At 35.8% G+C, this 19,169-nt stretch overlaps 1 protein-coding gene across 2 annotated transcripts; it reads left to right on the forward strand.

The window, feature by feature from the left end:
* The first annotated feature begins 12,341 nt into the window (after positions 1 to 12,341).
* Positions 12,342 to 18,094, forward strand: LOC113310533 (RNA polymerase II C-terminal domain phosphatase-like 2). Of its 2 annotated transcripts, XR_003341201.1 has the most exons (15): positions 12,342 to 12,809; positions 12,918 to 13,388; positions 14,150 to 14,360; positions 14,810 to 14,967; positions 15,057 to 15,127; positions 15,237 to 15,342; positions 15,423 to 15,512; positions 15,673 to 15,814; positions 15,909 to 16,264; positions 16,392 to 16,455; positions 16,588 to 16,712; positions 16,822 to 16,875; positions 17,013 to 17,109; positions 17,232 to 17,552; positions 17,698 to 18,094. XR_003341201.1 is itself a non-coding variant. In XM_026559231.1 (14 exons), exons 1-14 carry the CDS (start codon positions 12,507 to 12,509, stop codon positions 17,408 to 17,410), a joined length of 2,427 nt encoding a protein of 808 aa, XP_026415016.1. In that variant the 5' UTR covers positions 12,342 to 12,506; the 3' UTR covers positions 17,411 to 17,608. The 2 variants fall into 2 exon arrangements, 1 of the variants encoding a protein (XP_026415016.1); XM_026559231.1 differs by lacking the exon at positions 17,698 to 18,094 and having other exon boundaries at positions 17,232 to 17,608.
* Positions 18,095 to 19,169: the final 1,075 nt, after the last annotated feature.

Below are 19,169 nucleotides of genomic sequence, written 5' to 3' on the forward strand. Positions count from 1 at the left end.
TGCGCTCGCTAGAGTCGATTCTCCTTTAACCTTTGGTTTTCTTCTCAAAAACCAGGTTAACGACTTAAAGACTTCATTGGGATTGTGAAGCCAGACTGATACTACTTTTATCGTAGTTGTGTGATCTGATCTTCCATCTTCTATCGTACGAGTACAATCTACTGATTGGCTTGAGATCGTGAGAGTTCTCCGATAGGCAAGATAAATAAGTCACAAACATCTTCGTCCCACTGTTTGTGATTCCTCGACAAACCGCTTGTGTAGTCAAGAAGGATTGTTGAGAGGTGATTGATTAATCTAGGCTGTTCTTCGGGAATATAAGACCGGATTATCAATTGGTTCATGTTCACCTTGATTTTATATCTTAAGACGGAACAAAACCTAGGGTTTTTCTGTGGGAGACAGATTTATCCTTTGATAGACTTTTCTATGTGAGACAAATTTGTTTATTATCAAGTCTGCGATTTTGGGTTCCAGCAACTCTTAGTTGTGGGTGAGATCAGCTAAGGGAATCAAGTGCGCAGTATCCTGCTGGGATCAGAGGCGTAGGAGTACAACTGTACCTTGAATTAGTGGGAGACTGATTGAGGTTCAACTATAGTCCAGTCCGAAGTTAGCTTGGAGTAGGCTAGTGTTTATAGTGACTTAAAACAGTGTGTATTCAATCTGGACTATGTCCCAGGGTTTTTCTGCATTTGCGGTTTCCTCGTTAACAAAATTTCTGGTGTCTGTGTTATTTAATTTTCCGCGTTATATTGTTTATCTTTATAATTTAAATAATACAGGTTGTGCGTTTGTGATCATCAATTGGAAATCCGACCTTTGGTTGTTGATTGATATTGATTGATCCTTGGAAATTGGTCTTTGGTACCATCCAAGTATTCCTTGTGTTTGATTAGCACTCGCTGATTTCTATTAGCTTGAGCAATGTCAAAAACAAGAGAGAGATATTAACTCCTTGAGATACTTTTATCTAGATTGAGTCTGACTAACTAGTTGATTCTCTAGCAAAGTATTTCAGAGTTAGTCCATACAGATTGTTAAGCGAAATATTGGATGGTGTTGTTAGACCCCCACCTTTTCATGAACTAGCCAGGGTCATGGTATGCACAACAAGTATGCTTAACCTTATACATTTTGTGAGCTTTAGCCTTTGTGCATTAGCACTGAAACTAGGTAGGTATGCGTACCGGCTATGCGTACCTCTTGGAGTTGTGAAGTTAGGGAAACTCCTATGAACAAAAAATCATCCATATCTTTGGGATAATCTACATTTTATGAATAAAAAATGTCACTATAGACCATATTTAGGTCCACATCTCTCTGAAGTCCATATGGTACTCCACAAATTTGAGGGGTTATATGTGGATACTTCATAAGGTCATTGGATGACCGGATATGGCAATCGTTTTTTGATTTTGATTTTTTGTCTTTCCATCCGGTCACTTGGTGACCTTATGTAAATTTTTTTCATGATTTTTCTCATTCAATCACTTAGTGACCTTATGGAATTTTCTTTTCATTTTTTAATATACTAAAAATAACCCGTGCCGTAACGGTACGGCATGAGACTGAATAATTTTTTGTTATAATATTTTTAATAATTACAACAAACTATGATAAGATTTATTTTGACCCATAAGAACTTGTAGCTATGAAAATCTTATATATTTCTCATCAAATATTATATATATATATATATTTGGTTTCACTTGCAATATAGGAAAATAGTAATTTCTGACAAAAATGCCGGGTAAATTGTTTTATTGCACCAAAATAATAATTTTTGAGTCGGTCCCTAAAGATTAGTAGTCTTTATTACTGATTTGTGTTGTACTCATACCAATACGCTGAATCTTCATCGGATGAGCAACGACCCGAACTTTTCCATATCAAATTCTTAGGAATGATGTCGTGCATGGTATCTCCATGTGTAGGATGTTATGATTGATATTGGAAGAGTGCATGAACAATATACTCAAAATAAAAATAACATTAGATTGACTCGGATCAAAATAAGAATATACTCACGTCTTCATCAATCATTTGTAAATCCAAAGTAGTGACTTCGTCAGTCGTCGATTCAATGACCACTTCTCGTTTTCTTACGACACGAATCTTGAGTACTACAAGTTTGTCTTCATCACAGTCATGCATTCATAAAAAGTTAGCAAACAATGTTTTGGGCAACCGATTTGGTGAGACTTCAGCTAATCATGTTTGACATGTACTCTCTTACCAATTTCTTTTTTACCTAGAGAATGATTTGGAATTGAGTGAATGAGTTTGAAGGTGTGTGATGGAAGAAATACACTCCTCTATTATACATGTTTTGTAAGTAGTTATAATCAGTGACCTCTTACATATTTTGACGTTTTTTTTTGGCATTAGCTATGATGTGTGAGTTATATAGGGACGTTTTGGGTAATTATTTCAATGGAATAAATTGTGATTAGTAAATTAGTGAGTGTAGGCGGATAATAGACGGATGAGGGGAGGATAAGGATGGGGAGTACAATCAGGTGATGGAGAAGATGATTAGAGGAGCTATAGATCATGTTAAAGGTATTGCTTCAAGCCTTAAGTCTACTTTGCCATACTTTCGGCCACAAATATAGGCAAATATTATTTCTCGTCTACTTGAAATAGGAAAAAATAATGAGTTATATAAACTTTAATTATGCAGTGCATATCCTAAATTTTAGCCTCAATTATCATTCTATTGATTGTAACTTCTCTTGGTGTAGCAAGTTCCGAAAAGGCTAGCAGCCAAAGAGACCTTGATACAAAATGACCTTGAAGAGAAATTAAAATAGTTAAACACAGTTTCATTCAACGTTGCTAAGAATGATGAAGGTATTTCCTCTAGCCTTATCTCTACCGAATCTCTAAATCTTATCCATAACAACACTAAATCAGGAGTTGAAAAGTTGGAGGTGAATCATTATAAATAGAAAATAGTATCAATAATCATGATAACAAATAAAGGATTTGGTGATAGGGATGGGTCAGTATTTGAAGGTTTAAATGACGATGCGCAATCATATTGCTATGGAGTAAAAGATAATCATAATCAAGAAGATAAAAAAACAAAAATTAGTAGATGCAAAGGAAAAGGGAAAAAACAAAAAAGTCATGAAAGGTTTATGAAAGGATTGAGGTTCGATGTTAGTCTTGCCTTGTAGGCATTTATTTCATAGTAAGGAATGCGATTACAATCTAGATTATTGTCCCATTTGCAAGGCTGCAAAGAATGCAAGCTTGCGAATCTTCATGTCCTAGCTATCTTAATTATAATCTTTAAAATAACAATTCTTGTTTTTAATAAAATTAAATTTAGGCCTACGATTTTATTGAAAAGTTTTGGTGTTTTATTTCAATGGAGAAGATCTCAATTGTATGTATTTTTTTCTCTCGGTTGTTTCAAAAAAAATATGAGTCAAATGAAAATAATTTTTTGTATTTTCAAAATGAGGTTCTAATGTTCTTTGTTCTTTACATGTTGATGAAGGACAACTAAAAAATATATATTTTGCATGTTGTACCCGTAAATGTATTAATGTTGTTTATTCTTTACAGATTCATGAAGGTCGGTTAATACAATTTTAAAAAAATTCGAGTTAAAAAATCTTTTATTTATTTTTTTGTTAAAAAATAAGAATGTATCCAAAGTGATTTATTTTATTGTATTAGTAGAGGTCTTTATGTCTCTTGCTCATGCAAGTTGATGAATTATTAGGGACCCAATAAAGTATCCATTGAAAGTAAGTTAATTGCCTAAAGGCTTATTAACTATTTCAGTTTATAAAAAATAAATAAAGTAAACTAATTAATTATTAGCTAATCTATTTTCTGATTTTAAAAACAAAATAAAAATATTTAAAATCGTTTAAACAAATTAGTTCACTTTTAGATTTTAAAATAATAAGTTTTACATGTGACTTTATTTCATGAGTAATTTATTTCAAGAAAACGTTTTACATGGTTGTAACATTTAATTTTTCACTTTATTATTTTGTTGCCACTTTTTTTTTTTGAGTCTAATTATCAGGGAACCCAATGTTTTGTTGCATTTATTTGAAGATGTGGAATATAATGTAAAAAATCAAATAATGAGATAATTAATGCTAATAGTTTTAATTTTTTTGTCACATTTAATTTAACTTTTATTTATGATTCTTGTTAGAGCATAGCTCGGTCGACCTCGCATGCGTTGCTATCTCAAGCATGTTTGTCAATGTTAGTGATCAAAACTATAAGTCTTGATTTATAGCCTACATAGCTAAGTCTCGGACTAGGATAGAGAAGTGTAGTTGAGCTCAAGGACTTAATGGCGATTCATCATACAATGATGAAGATCTACTCAAGGAACCGTGAAACTTCATCAACAAAAAGGTATGTGGAGACTTGAACTTATCTATCACTCAAAAGTCTATCTATTTTATCTCCTACTTCTTATAAGACAAAATTCGTATGCTATATAGACTGGATCATACACATTTGATATTTCGAGCCGAGTATATCTCGCCTATCTATATCTCGAAATCATGTGTTGGCAAAGCGTTTCGCTTTGATCAAGTTTATCTTCACCTAGTGACGAAAGTCGTGAAAAGTTTCAATTACTTTGAGAATTGCTCTGACGCGAAACGGTATGTGAATAACGGCTATATAACATCCTCTGAGAATGTCTCAATGATTGGAATGAGAGTTTAGATCACATAACCATGTATTCCTTAATCCGAAGTTTTTGAACTTTGTTGATTGAGAGAAACCGGAGGAATTGGCTTTGCCAAGTCCGCGAACCCAGTCCGCGAACTGACGGAAGTTCTTGTACCGAGAATTTCTGCTGGGATTTTCCAAAAAATCGTTTGCGTGTAAGTCCACGAACTCAGTCCGCGAACCTAGTCCGCGAACTGGCGAAAGTCTTTTTGCCGAGATTTTCTGCTGAGTTTGGAAAACTCCACCGGTTGTCTTAAGTCCGCGAACTTGTTTGTGAGCTTAAGAGGTTAAAATATAAAGATGTGCTCTGAACATGAAACTTAAATTACTAAGGAATGCTTTATGCAAACCGTGGCTATAAAGTTCATGAGCCGATTCAATCGAATCGAATCATCTTTGTTTCAATTGTGCCTTGTGTAGTTACATAAGATCTCATAGCAATTGAACAACTCTCTAACTAGTTCATTTGAGTCAATTGAACTAGTTATGGTGAAGAAGAACAAGGTTAATATGAAATGCTCATATGGTTAACCTTTTGGGTTACTATGTTGAACCAACTTACACGTACACGTTTGGGTATGGTTTTCACAAACCCAGTAAACGTCTACCCAAGTGTGTGTGACAAACTAAGTTTTCGATCTAACGGTTGAGAAATATTAGATTGAATCTAAATCAGGTTTTCATCTAACGATGAATATGGATTGCTTTGTAACTAAGGCAAAACCCTGATTTGAAGACTCTATAAAGGAGACATCTAGCATTGTGCAAAACTAATACCCACACGTCTGTGTGATACTAGTGCGCTCGTTAGAGTCGATTCTCCTTTAACCTTTGGTTTTCTTCTCTAAAACCAGGTTAACGACTTAAAGACATCATTGGGATTTTGAAGCCAGACCGACACTACTTTTATCGTAGTTGTGTGATCTGATCTTGCATCTTCTATCGTACGATTACAATCTTTGATTGGCTTGAGATCGTGAGAGTTCTCCGATATGCAAGATAAATAAGCCACAAACATCTTCGTCTCACTGTTTGTGATTCCTCGACAAACCGCCTGTGTAGTCACGAAGGATTGTAGAGAGGTGATTGATTAATCTAGGTTGTTCTTCGGGAGTATAAGACCGGATTATCAATTGGTTCCTGTTCACCTTGACTTCATATCTTAAGACGGAACAAAACCTAGGGTTTATCTGTGGGAGACAAATTTATCCTTTGATAGACTTTTTTGTGTGAGACATATTTGTTTATTATCAAGTCTGCGATTTTGGGTTGCAGCAACTCTTGGTTGTGGGTGAGATCAGCTAAGGGAATCAAGAGTATCTTGCTGGGATCAGAGGCGTATGAGTACAACTATACCTTGGATCGGTGGGAGACTGATTGGAGGTCAACTATAGTCCAGTGCGAAGTTATCTTGGAGTAGGCTAGTGTTTGTAGTGGCTTAATACAATGTGTATTCAATATGAACTAGGTCCCGGGGTTTTTCTGCATTTGCGGTTTCCTCGTTAACAAAACTTCTGGTGTTTGTGTTATTTCTTTTCCGCATTATATTTTATATAATTGAAATAATACAAGTTGTGCGTTCGTATCATCAATTGGAAATCCAACCTTTGGTTGTTGATTGATGTTGATTGATATTGATTGATCCTTGGAAGTTGGTTTTTGGTACCGTCCAAGTTATTCCTTGTATTTGATAAAGACTCGCTATTGATTTTAACTTGAGTAAAAATCAAATCAAGAGAGAGATATTAACTCCTTGAGACACTTTTATCTAGATTGAGTCTGACTGTCTAGTTGATTCTCTAGCAAAGTATTTCGGAGTTAGTCCATACATATTGCTAAGCGAAATATTGGGTGGTGTTGTTAGACCCCCGCTTTTTCAATTCTAACTTATTATGAGGGAACCCAGTCAAATTATATTTACAATAAAAAGAGGTTACAACTCTTACATCCGTCGGATGTCTTTGTTTTGTATTATACATTATTAAATATATAAAGACAAATATGTGGGTCCCTATTTGTAGATACTTTCTCCTCATCCGGTCAATTAGTGACCTTATGGATTTTTTTTTTAATTTTTTTTAATACATTAAATATATATAAATATATATGTGGGTCTGTATATGTGGATGTTTATCTAGATTTTCATAGTAGCTTAGATATCTACAAATCTCTGATGATCCCTATTTTGTATGGATACTCCTTGAGTTGTGGATGTTTTAACATCCATACCATAGGAGTTTCCCTTAGACCTGAAGGACACGCATACATGGTATGCGTATTTTGAGGCAGTTCATCCAAGTCAGATCAGAAGGGTGTGCATACTGGTAAGATATCTTCAACAATTCACAAACTTAGATTAAAAGGGTATGCATACCTCCAATTAGTTTTTATATTTCTCTTACAATCAAATTTGAAACATTCTCGATAGGCATAAATAGTTCACACTATTTTCTTGGGAAATTTTCAAAAGATTAACTGAGACAAAAATAATTTGTGAACAATAAAATTTTTTAACTAAGATTGTTATAGATATATGGATATCCATTTCTCGAATCATATTTCGAGTGTTTAGATAAGAAAATCTTGAACGTTTTTTTTTTTTTTTTTTTGCAGTATGAAATCTACTTAAATCATACGACAACGTCTCATAAGATAGAACGGTAGATACGATGAGTAAATAAGATAGGTTCGTCTTCACATACCTCTGCGTTGAAGAAGTTCTCGCAAATGTCTCTGTTTGTTCTTCAATCTTCAATCTTTGAGGGTATTTGGTGATATTTAATAGTCAACTACCATGCTCTAATCCTAGTCCAACAGTTGATTTTAGTAGACTAGAAATCAAGATATAGTTGCATCTAACATCGACAACAAAATCGAGATGGTAAACTTGCGATTTCGACGAGTGATGCTCTAGCAAGTTGCATAAGGTTGTTTACCACATTTTTTTATCCTTCACGAAAAAGAGTGAGATTTTGAAGACTTTGCTTGGGGATCATTAAGCACATGCAAGCTATCTTCTTTGATGTATACTTAACCTGTATCTAAGTGATTATCATAAACCATAAATTAGATAAATCGAGATATCTCTAAATTTTTCTAGGTGATCCTGTGAAGGAGAATCAATTAGGCAATGGAACGTGTGAACCCTAATTGTTGAGGAGCATCTTCTACATATAATTAACATTACACTAGAATATTTTCAAGAGAATCTTCTAAGGAGAATTAACATCCAACTAAAAGATTTACAAGAGCAATTCCTAAAGAGAAACAGTGTCCTGCTTGGAGTTTCTATAGGTGCACAAATACAAGTGAAGCAAGTATTACATATAGTCTGAAATCTGGTGGCAGGTATTTGGTGTAACAACTTATATCAGTGTGTGTTCAATATGGACTAGGTCCTGCGATTTTTGTACAGATGTATAGTTTCCCCGTTAACAAAAACTTCTTGTGTCCATGTTAATTCTTTTCCTCATTATACTGGTTCATCTTAATGATTGAAATACCACATGTTGTACGTCATTAAACCTAAATAATATTAACTCAACTTTAAAGAACCTACAAGACTCGTTCTTGTTGAATTTGTACTTTAAAAAATAAATTACAAGACTTGTTCTTGTTGGAATTCGGTTCGTGTAAAGTTCAGATACATACTAGGTTTACCTTGTGAAAACAATCTTGTATACAGTTCGCAACCAAACGTATAAGTTGTTCAAGGATCATCCATATAGTTTATGAACTAAAAAGTTGGTGGTGTACTAGTTACCCTCTCCTTTTCACTTGTTTCCTTTTAGTGATGGATGTGTTGCCACATCACACATTGTTGCAAACCACCAGACCAGTATCGCAATGAGAATCCACTAATGTGACATATTTTGATGTCTCGTACAACATAATGCAGTTTTGGACTACTACTATTGTGGTTAAGCCACGTGATGACTTCTTGATACCAAATGCTCAACTCTGTATTTAATTAAGTAGACTTGATCAATGTCAAGTTTAGTGAAGATAACAAATCTGGTAATTACTTAAATTTTAGTAAGTTTAGAAGTATATTATATTTTCATGACTATAGAGTTGAGCTCCAATGATGATGCTACTAACATCTAAACATGATGATACTCGGTAATAAGATAGTTGACAAAGTAATGCTATCTCAGGTGATCTCAGCTGAGAGTCTCACTTGTAAAATATTCGTGGCTCAGGGCATCAAGGAAATAACTCAAAAAAATGTATACTTGAGCAGGATGAAGAGTTTGGTGTTGTGATGAGGTAGTGTTAGTAAAGTCACTTAATTGGAGTATAGGACGCTAGCAACAGGATAATGTCATGGATTAGTCTGGCGGTAGAATATCCATCATCATTAAGCAAGTCTAGCGCCGCAAAATCTTGGGGATGGGATTACAGAGCGTGTTAGTAGGTAATTATGCTAACATTAGGATAGCACCATAAGGAATTTTGGTGATGAGAATCCCCCTTGCGCCGTGTAGGACTTTAGGGCTGGCACTAGACAAGTGATATTTAATGACTTGGCCATACTTGATAGCTTTGGCGCTGTCTTATGCGAGCGTCGTTTAGACCGAACCGTACTCAATTGTTAGGTTAGATGTAAACTAGAGTTTGTTGGCTTTCCGAAGGTGAACATGCACTCCTCTTTCATGCTCAGAAACTCGAGCGAATATATGCCTGTCTTCGAACTATATAAACCTCACATGATTCTGCTGAGAGTAGCCATGACTCAGCTCGATAAATATGTAATCAATGATTAAACTTCAAATGTTGGAGTTTTATGTGGATATTGTGAATACAATAGCAAATTGATATTTTCCAAATAAGATTTTGAGCTTTAATACGTATATAGAACGAGTTTGAGGAATTCAGCTATGAAAGTTCTGCAACTTGAGACATGTTTAATATTGCCGCATAATAGTGAATGCTCATCTAGTAACGTAATTATTAGTAATATATTGCACGACAACTTATTTCAAATATATATTTCGTATAATCAGAGAGACTGGGAGAGTTCACATCAAGCACCAATAACTCTTCTAAAATTCAAGCAATTGGAAGGAATTTTATATAAAAATTCATTACTAAGTCATACAATACTGATACTATATACATAACATACTGAAAGTTCAGATGTGCGAAACGGATTTTATAATTTTCGTTTTTTTCTTGATGTTTTTTTTGAGACATAAAACAAAGGTCGCTCGAAAGTACACCTAGGTATACTAGCCTTGAATTTATGCTATTACTAGGGTTCGTCCTGAATCTCCCCTATAGAAAGAAGCTTGAGAACCATCAGACTACTTGATGGTCAAAAATACACCATTAACACACAGATTATGAACTGCTAAACCATTAAAAACAAGTTGGACAAAAGCAAAAAATGTAAAGACATGAGAAACTTCATTTAAGAACGATTTTTTGGGGACCATGTTTTTTTTGGGGGACCATGGTTTTATTTTGGGTAAAGACATTAGAATTAAATATAGGTCACCCCTTATCTAGATATTTATATTAATACCTAAATTACCCTCCTGATTAATTTTGGGTGATGATTAGTTAGTGTAATGATTAGTGAGATGATTAAGTTAAAGATAATTAGTGAGATTAAAAAATCAGATGGTTTTTTTTTAAAGAAGTAGAATTATTGAGAGAGTAAAGTTAGAGAAGATGAAGAAGGAAAACATGAAAAACGATGGATTTTATCAACCACAACCGGAGGAAGGGTATTTGGGTACCCAGGTAGGCTTCAAACTTAGATAATGTTGGTTGAATTGCTCCAAACTTTCAAAAAAATGAAATTTTTTATGTAGATTTGGGCCAGTTCGGTTACCATATGTCAAGAACATGTAACCGAACACACCTGAAAGTGTAGTTCGGTTACGTTTTCCAAACACGCAGGTTACCGAACTCTCTCGTTAATGGAGGTTTTGGTCGTACAGTGTAATGTTCGGTTACCTAGGATAAAATGGTAGGTAACCGAACTTTGAACTTAACAATTTATTTGAGTACATCTTGTGTGTTCGGTTAGTTTGCCAACTTCAACGCAACCAAGTTCCCAACCGAACTGCAGGTTAAAAGTAACCTAGTGTTAGAAGTTCGGTTGGTTCGCAAACTTCAACATATTTTGCGAATCAACCGAACTGGGCTTATATATGCATATATGCAATTAGGCGAACGTTCGGTTACTACGAAATTTATTTCTTGGCGAATTAGGTAGAGTTCGGTTACAAAGTTTCAAAGGTAGAGTTCAGTTACAAAGAAAACTTAACATTTTTGCGAACGAACAGAGCTAGTGTACTTCTCATTATTTCCGTAAACTAAAGTTCTGTGATATTCTTATTTTGCGAAGGAACCAAACTTATGGACTTGTGTTGTTCTAATACAAGGAGTTCGGTTAAAAGTATTTTTTTGCGAATCAACCGAACTCTGAGTTAGGTTAAGAAAAAGTTAATTTTTGATAACCGAACTTTTTTCTGAAAAAAAACTCTCCCTTAAACCTCTCTGCAACTTTCATTTTCAACTCATTTAATGATTACTTCTCATTTATTCAACCAAAAACGAATGACAAGCAATATCTTTGTTAATGTTTTAAATTAAGCTATATATATATATATATATAGTGGTGGTGGTGGTTGGTGATGGTGGTAATCGGAGGTGGTGGTGGTAATCGGTGGTTGGTGGTGGTGATAATCGGAGGTGGTGATGGTGGTAATCGGCGATGGTGGGAGGTGGTGGTTATATATATAGGTGGTTATTGGATTGGTTTTAAATTAAATTAGGCTAAGAGTAAGTTAGTCATTTCAATGCTTTAGGACACCCCTTATAACTATAGAAAATGTGGCCTAATAAAAAAACCATGATCCCCTCAAAAAAAAAAAAAAACCATGATCCCTAAAAAAATTGTTCTCATTTAATGTTTACATGGACTTGCCGCTAGTCATACCTATTTAATAGGCCTTTAGATATTATGTCATTTCCATGACGATTGGTCAAAAACAAAATCAAAATCTTTGAAGCGATGTCATTCACAATTTTTTGTTGTTGTCGTGCTATTCTTCCCATGTTTAAAGTTGACGTGAAAAAAAAGAAGAATGTTTAAATGGGTTTAATTATTATTATTTTATTATTTTGCTGGCTTGGTTTGGGTTCTGCCCCTGAATAGATAGACCCACCTCACTAAACTTATCTTCCAATGCAGGGTCTAACCCATGACCCCAACCACATCCGCCAACACACTACTTAATACTGCTAAAATGTTGTTAATTCGTCTCTCATGTGTGATCAGTAGCAAAAGTGCCTTAAATAATTTTCTCCCTCTTTTCTGTTATTAAAACAACCAACCAAGTGGCTAAAAATGTTAGCGTCAACAACACAGCTCCCGTCGGCATTTCCCCTTCATTTTAGTGCTTTTTACGACACCTGACAAAACGGAAACCGCATTAAACCATCCCCTCTTTATATACACAATCCTAGTCAGCAGTCGCGTGCCGAACTTCACAACAAAAGGGCATTTTGGTAATTTACACAGCACCCCCGCAACTTCCCATTTTCCGCCTATAAATAGGTCTATTGATTTCATTCACAACTCACAAGAAACCGCTAGTCTTTTTTTTTTGTAAGAGAAGAAAGAGAAAAGAAGAGCAGAGCGAAAGCAAAAATTGGGGAGGAAGGAGGAGAAGGAGAGGAAGAAGAAGAGTAATAGAGATTTCAGGGTTCAGAAACCCTAATTTTTGATAAAAAATTTGTGGATTTCTCGCATCAAAATTTGTTGTTTTCAAATGAGTCGATTAGGGTTTATTAAATGTAAAGTGTACCACGGAGATGTATATTTGGGTGAATTGGAAAATTTACCCGCCAAAAATCAACAGCATTTTCAATTTCCGAATAATGAGATACGAATCAGTCACTTGTCTATGTCTAGTGAAAGATGTATCCCTCTATCGATTCTCCAAACTATTTCTCCGTTCTCAATTCGTTGCAAACTCGAAACTGCAACACAACCAACACCACTACCAAATCCGATCAACAATGAGCAACCTCCATTAACTCGTCTGCATTACTCTTGTTTCCATGAACTCAGGGTAATGTTCCATTCTTTAATATCTTTTTCAAAATGCCAAGAATCTTTGAGAAATGATTGTTAAATTGATTGAATTTTAATAATTTTGTGTGATTTTGGAATGTTGCAGACTGCAGTTGTGGTGATTGGAGATGAAGAGATACACTTGGTAGCAATGCCAAGTAAACAAGAGAAGTTTCCCTGTTTTTGGTGTTTTTCTGTTCCATTAGGTTTATATGGATATTGTGTAGGGATGTTGAATTTAAGATGTTTAGCAATTGTCTTTGATCTAGATGAGACACTTATCGTTGCTAATACAATGAAATCATTCGAGGATAAAATTGAAGCTCTCCAACGTAGAATATCATGTGAAACTGATTTGTTTAGAGTTCAAGGAATGACGGCTGAAATCAAAAGGTATATAGATGATAAGTTACTGTTGAAACAATATTTAGAAGGAGATACAGTTTTTGATAATGGTAAACTACTTAAAGCTCAACCTGAGGAAGTTCCCCCGTTATCGAATAGTCATGACAGAGTTGTTCGCCCTGTTATAAGATTGCCAGATAGAAATACTGTTCTTACTCGAATTAATCCAGAGGTTAAAAGAGCTAAAACCCTCTCTCAATTGTTTATTATTGCCATTGTTATGATTTTAAACATTGTTTGTTTTGTGTAACTTCGAGTTTGTATCTAATCTTTCATTGCAGTTGAGTAAGTCAATAACAGGCTTATGTATGCGTAAATTTGATTGCTAATTGGTTTTCCATGTAGAGGCCAATGAGGTCAACCATGAAAACTTGACCTATATGCTTGTTTTAGCTCATTTTCAAAATCAACCTCATAGGTGACCTTTTAAAATGCTTTTAAAACATTTTGTAATGCTCAAGGGATTAGATGTTACTCCTGTCTCCTGAGGGCATACGTAATGTCCTGTTATTAAGGTCTAAATTTGATATAACTTCTTAGTGAAACCTGGATTTCTCAGATTGTATGATCCGAATGATAGTTCCTTGATAGATGCCATTGGCAACAATGCTTGAATGTTGATGGAATAGCCCTTTACCAGAAGAAATTTAGGATCACCACTTTCTCGAGAGAGGTTACTTAGAAGTCATCATTTCGTATTGGCAACTTGTTTGTAGTCATGAAATACTATGTTATAGTGGTGTTATTGCTTTGTAAATTAGTTTAGAATGTGATCAGTCTGTTAGCTGAAATATCATAGTTGGATTACTAAGTTACAACAGGCAATCCATTCAGTTGCCCGCTCTAAATTACTTCAGATTTGTTTCATTTCTTGAGTCTTGGAGCATATGTGTGCTTCCTATGATTTTATTCATCTCATCTTTTTTTCTGCAGGTTCGTGACACAAGTGTGCTTGTGAGGTTGCGTCCTGCTTGGGAGGATTTAAGAAGTTATTTGACAGCAAAAGGGCGTAAACGTTTTGAGGTGTATGTTTGTACAATGGCTGAAAAAGATTATGCTCTAGAAATGTGGAGGCTTCTTGATCCAGAGGCACACCTGATAAACCATAAGCAAATTCTTGACCGCGTTGTGTGTGTGAAATCAGGTATGCGGATGATTTTTAATAAGAACAATGTGCTTGAACATCTATTAGAAGATTCAAACTTAAGATGTTAGTATTAGTTTTCTATGTATATTAGCCAAAATCCCGAAGTTCACTGCGAGTGCAAGTGCAGACCTTGCGAATAACTGTTAATTTATAATCAATCAAAAAGAGCAGATAGAACCTCATTGGATATTCATAATGCATCTTATATAGATATAGACGTCTTTGTTTTGTTTTTTGAAATACCCACTTCCCTTGCTTTAACTGGGGTCGAGTGGTCATTCTGTCCCTGTATTTCCCTTCTCTTCTCCAATGCATATTTCTCGGTTTATAGAAATAACAAATGGGATTCAGAAATGCGTTTTGTATTATGCAATTTTTCTTGTGTCCCCTCACCAAGTTCTTGTACTGATTTCCTTTTTTTTTTCCCTTTCTTAATAAATCCGTAGACTCCAAGAAGTCATTGCTAAATGTCTTTCGAAATCGAATCTGTCATCCAAAGATGGCAATGGTGATTGACGACCGGCTGAAGGTGTGGGAAGATAAGGATCAGCCTCGGGTTCATGTTGTACCTGCATTTACTCCATATTATGCTCCTCAGGCAGAGGTACTAAGTTATGGTTTTTCGTAAGCTTGTTCAGTGAGTGGAATTCTGTATCTTATTTGAATCTGAAGGGCTTCTTTTGTTCTTGATAGACAGCAAATGCAGTACCGGTTTTGTGCGTAGCAAGAAATGTTGCCTGCAATGTTAGAGCTGGGTTTTTCAAGTACGTTATTCTCAAAGCAGTTATTTTATATGGTTATTTATCGGATTATTGTTATCATCTTCAATTTACCTCTTAGTATCTGATGTATTAAACATGACATATTTGGCAGAGAATTTGACGAAAATCTATTGAGAAAAATTTCTGAAATTTGCTATGAAGATGAAGTTGCAAATTTGCCTTATCCACCTGATGTTAGTGATTTTATGATGTCAGAGGTAAGCAAGTTGGCTGCATTTTATACTGGAACCAGTAAAAGATTCGCAAATGTTAACATGTTAGTTCCCTATTTTGTCAGGATGCTGGTTTTATACCAAATGGCAACAGAGATGCCCCCATAATTGAGGGTATGCATGGTGCTGAAGTTGAACAGAGACTAAAGCAACCTGTGAGTCTGCATTGGTTTTTTTCATTAGTTTTGATTTGCACTTATTTGTCACTAAAGAAAATTTGATGCCCTTCGTTTGAGAAATTAGTTGTCTTTGCTTTTCAACTATCCACACCACTCCTTGTCTCCAATAATGAAAATTAGCTTGTTTATATTTTAGGATGACAAGAAAATGGTGGATTCAGCAGCACCTTTTGTTGGTAATAATCATGATTTGAGGCCTCACATTTCGCAGCAACCAGTAACTGTCTCGCACGACGTTACCTGGCCGTCGGCTCCGAGAACCTTTGTGCCACTACAGAGTATAATGATTAAATTTTTTTTTTTTGCTATTATGTTCTAGTGGTGTTTTCTTTTCATCATGTACTCACATCATGTTCTCCACACACATTTTAGAGCCTAGTTTGCTTGGAGTTTCTGTGAGACGAGAAGTCAATCCTTCAGAGTTATACCCTGAATCAGGGAGAAGAATCATCACCATGCCTCACGGACAGGATGTGCGGGAACCTGGGTTGGGTGACTCTTCAAATCTATCAAGACCATTTGTACAAGTAGCAGTACCATCAGTCCAGGGTCGCGGAGGTTGGTTGGTGGAAGAGGACCCCAACGTGGGACCTAGTAACCAAACGTTAAGGCAACTTCAGGATGCTGGTGCATCAAATCCTGACAAACAACGAGGTTATCATCGCAGTGTTGAGAATTCCTTACCCTCTGGCACTCTTCCTCCCCTACCTCAAGTAAAGAATGAACAGGTTCGTCTTTTGTGCCTTGCTGACTACCGGAATTCAACTGTTAGTTTTGGCGCTTCACTCAAAGCCAGAGTTAATTATACAAGTCATACGGAACAAACCAGTTAGTTAAATTCTTTCTAATATGCAGGAGTTTTTGGGACATAAACGGCAGAAACTTAATGATCAACTGTCAAGCCAGTCTTTGCCGTCAGGTATGTAAAAAGTTTCACCAATTGACAATCAAAATGGTCTCTCTATTATATTTAACAGGCAAATTGTATACACGCTCCATTTCGTGTCTCGCATTCATCAATATGCTTGCTTCTTGTTATACTCTTTTTCAGAACAAAATGGGATAAATTTGAATCAAGTGTCCATTACCACCAGAGAAAATGAAACTGGAAAAGTGTTTCCTCCCTCTATGTCTATAGGAGTGCTGCAAGAAATTGGTCGTAGGTGTGGCAGTAAGGTATGTCATACGGCTTAGACTTTGAACCCCACATATTTCTTAAATGTTTTTGTATCAAGGCATAAAGGACGGAAGGATATAGCAAATAATGTTGCGTTTTCCTGTGTAGGTTGAGTACAAATTTGATACAAGCACGAGTAAGGATCTGCAGCTTTTCGTTGAGGTAGGTTTACCATTTTCCTTGCTTTCAGTCTGATGTTAGAGCTTTTCTATTTTGTAAGTTTTTAATTATGGATGAACTGCTTATACTTTTTGCACTTGACTCATTATAATCTGTATTGTTTCATGAATCCGATTCAGGTTTTGTTCGGTGGTGAGAAGATAGGGGTTGGCAAGGGAAAAACAAGGAAAGATGCTCAGCAACAGGCAGCTGAGAACGCTCTTCGCAGCTTGGCAGGTATATGCGCTGATTATCTGCTGTGCCCTGTTGGTTAAGGATATGAGAAGACCTATTCAAGTGCTCTTTAAGTCATTATTTCCATTCTATAGCTAGTAATTAATAATTTGGTAACAATGCAGATAAATATGTTGCACACATTGCACCTGAGTCTGGAGCTGTGCACAAAGATTTGGATAAACTCTCCCTCGTAAAGGAAAATGGATTCATATGGGATATTATGGATCCAGCGAAGGATGAGTTGTCGAAGGAGGTGGCTTTGCCAAACTTGAGTACTTCGCGAACACCTTTTATGGTGTAGCAACAAATCAGAATTAGTTTAAACTAGAACAGAATAGTGGTAATTTCACCTAAAAGTGATTGAAGTTTTGATCATCATGTTCTTAAGCTTGTAATTTGGTCAAGTGTAAAGCTGTCATATCCTATTGGTCTGTAATAGTCAGGTGATTAATTGTCATAATTTCTTTCTTTTTTTTGCTTATATTTTTCTTTTTTCTGGTCTTCTTTCTCTCAACCTCATTTCACTCTTTATTACCAAGGAAAATCTGTTCAACGTATTTGACCAAACAAAACCTCAACTTTTGGTAGGAAATGGGCCTGGATGCTATTGGATTAAGCAGTCCGAGGTTAAGGCGTTCAAAATGGCAACCAGATAAAAGTCCTGTGTTTGGGGTATTATGTTATCTCACGGTCACAGGTAGCATTCAAGAGGGAACTGAATTTAGTTGTGAGATTAGATTTTTTGGAGCTGAAGTATGATGTCCATCTTTTGGAGCCGAAGTATGATGTCCGAATATTACATCTAAATTCAGAGGCAAGCGACTATCTCTTTCATTTTATGGGCTGCAGTTCATCATTCAGTTCCAACTTGAGTAATGCTGCAACATCCAGGTATCGCCATACCTTCATCTCTTTTTGTGTTGTGCAATTGTGATAATTAATGAGACTACTTGACATTTTCTCTACACTGCTCTTAAACAATATGAGTATGGAAAAATTCTCTCAAGTCTATTGGGTTTGGAGGATATTTATTACCTCTCAATTAAAGTATTTATGGGAAAGAAACAAGCAGTTACCGTCACTTGTTTCTTTTTGTTTGAGAAATGCACGTGTCCACGAGGGAAGACGCATGACAGATAATCTTCCTAGCTTAATTGGGGGTCATCGGAATTATTTGGGGCCATGCACTAGAGGTAGGGCTGTCAATGGATGCTAACGTAACGGAAATAGGCTCTGCCGTTGCCGTTGCGATTAAAAGTTAGCGGATATCCGTTATCCGTTCATTTCCGGCGGAAACAGGAAATTCAAAAACGTTACCGTTACGTTGGACTTACCGGATAACGGATATTTTTCCGCTGTCATCCGGTATGTCACAGGACAACCACAAAACAGGCTAAAAACACATAACAAGTACACATAACAGCTTTAAAATCCAACAAAACAGGTTCTAAATCCATGCCACACCAAAAAGAGACATACAGATGTTCATGCCACACAAGAAAACAAGTTCATAATCTTCATGTTTTTTTTGCAAAAAAAAACATCTCCATCTCCATTTGAGTCAACAACTGCAAATGCATTTCTCCTCCATCTCCAGATTCTCCTCTGCCAAGTCCCAAGTGCCAACTGCATCTGCAAATGCATTTACCTTACTCCTTAGTCCAGAACTTCTGCATTTTGAAAGAAAAATCAAAAGTGTTAGACATTTTAAGCTGGCAATGTCATTGTCAGTGCAATAAGCCAATAAAATGCAAAAAAAAGAAAGATTAAGATGTACCTGTAACACAACTACACTGTCACTGAGAGTGAGATCTGGCAGCCAATCACCCAAACAAAGCATCAACAAGATCTGGAGCTAATGAACTCCTGTGAGATGTGAGAACTCTGCCACCAATGCTAAACATAGATTCTGATGCTACACTTGTCACTGGAACTGCCAATACATCTCTTACAATCCTTGAGAGAATTGGGTACTTAGGAGCATGATTCTTCCACCAACTTAAGATATCAAACCTCATTTCTTCAGTGGCTGTGCCTTTAGGAAGAACTGGTTCTGCTAA

The sequence above is a fragment of the Papaver somniferum genome, chromosome 9 (genome assembly GCF_003573695.1).
Source record: "Papaver somniferum cultivar HN1 chromosome 9, ASM357369v1, whole genome shotgun sequence".
Classification (NCBI taxonomy): Eukaryota; Viridiplantae; Streptophyta; class Magnoliopsida; order Ranunculales; family Papaveraceae; genus Papaver; species Papaver somniferum.

What these genes read in the sequence shown, in the direction of transcription:
- LOC113310533 (XM_026559231.1), top strand. Translation starts at nt 12,507, where the DNA reads ATGAGTCGATTAGGGTTTATTAAATGTAAAGTGTACCACGGAGATGTA. An exon ending in TTACTCGAATTAATCCAGAG is followed by an intron (nt 13,389 to 14,149) that starts GTTAAAAGAGCT and finishes TTTTTTCTGCAG; the next exon opens with GTTCGTGACACAAGTGTGCT. An exon ending in GTTAGAGCTGGGTTTTTCAA is followed by an intron (nt 15,128 to 15,236) that starts GTACGTTATTCT and finishes CATATTTGGCAG; the next exon opens with AGAATTTGACGAAAATCTAT.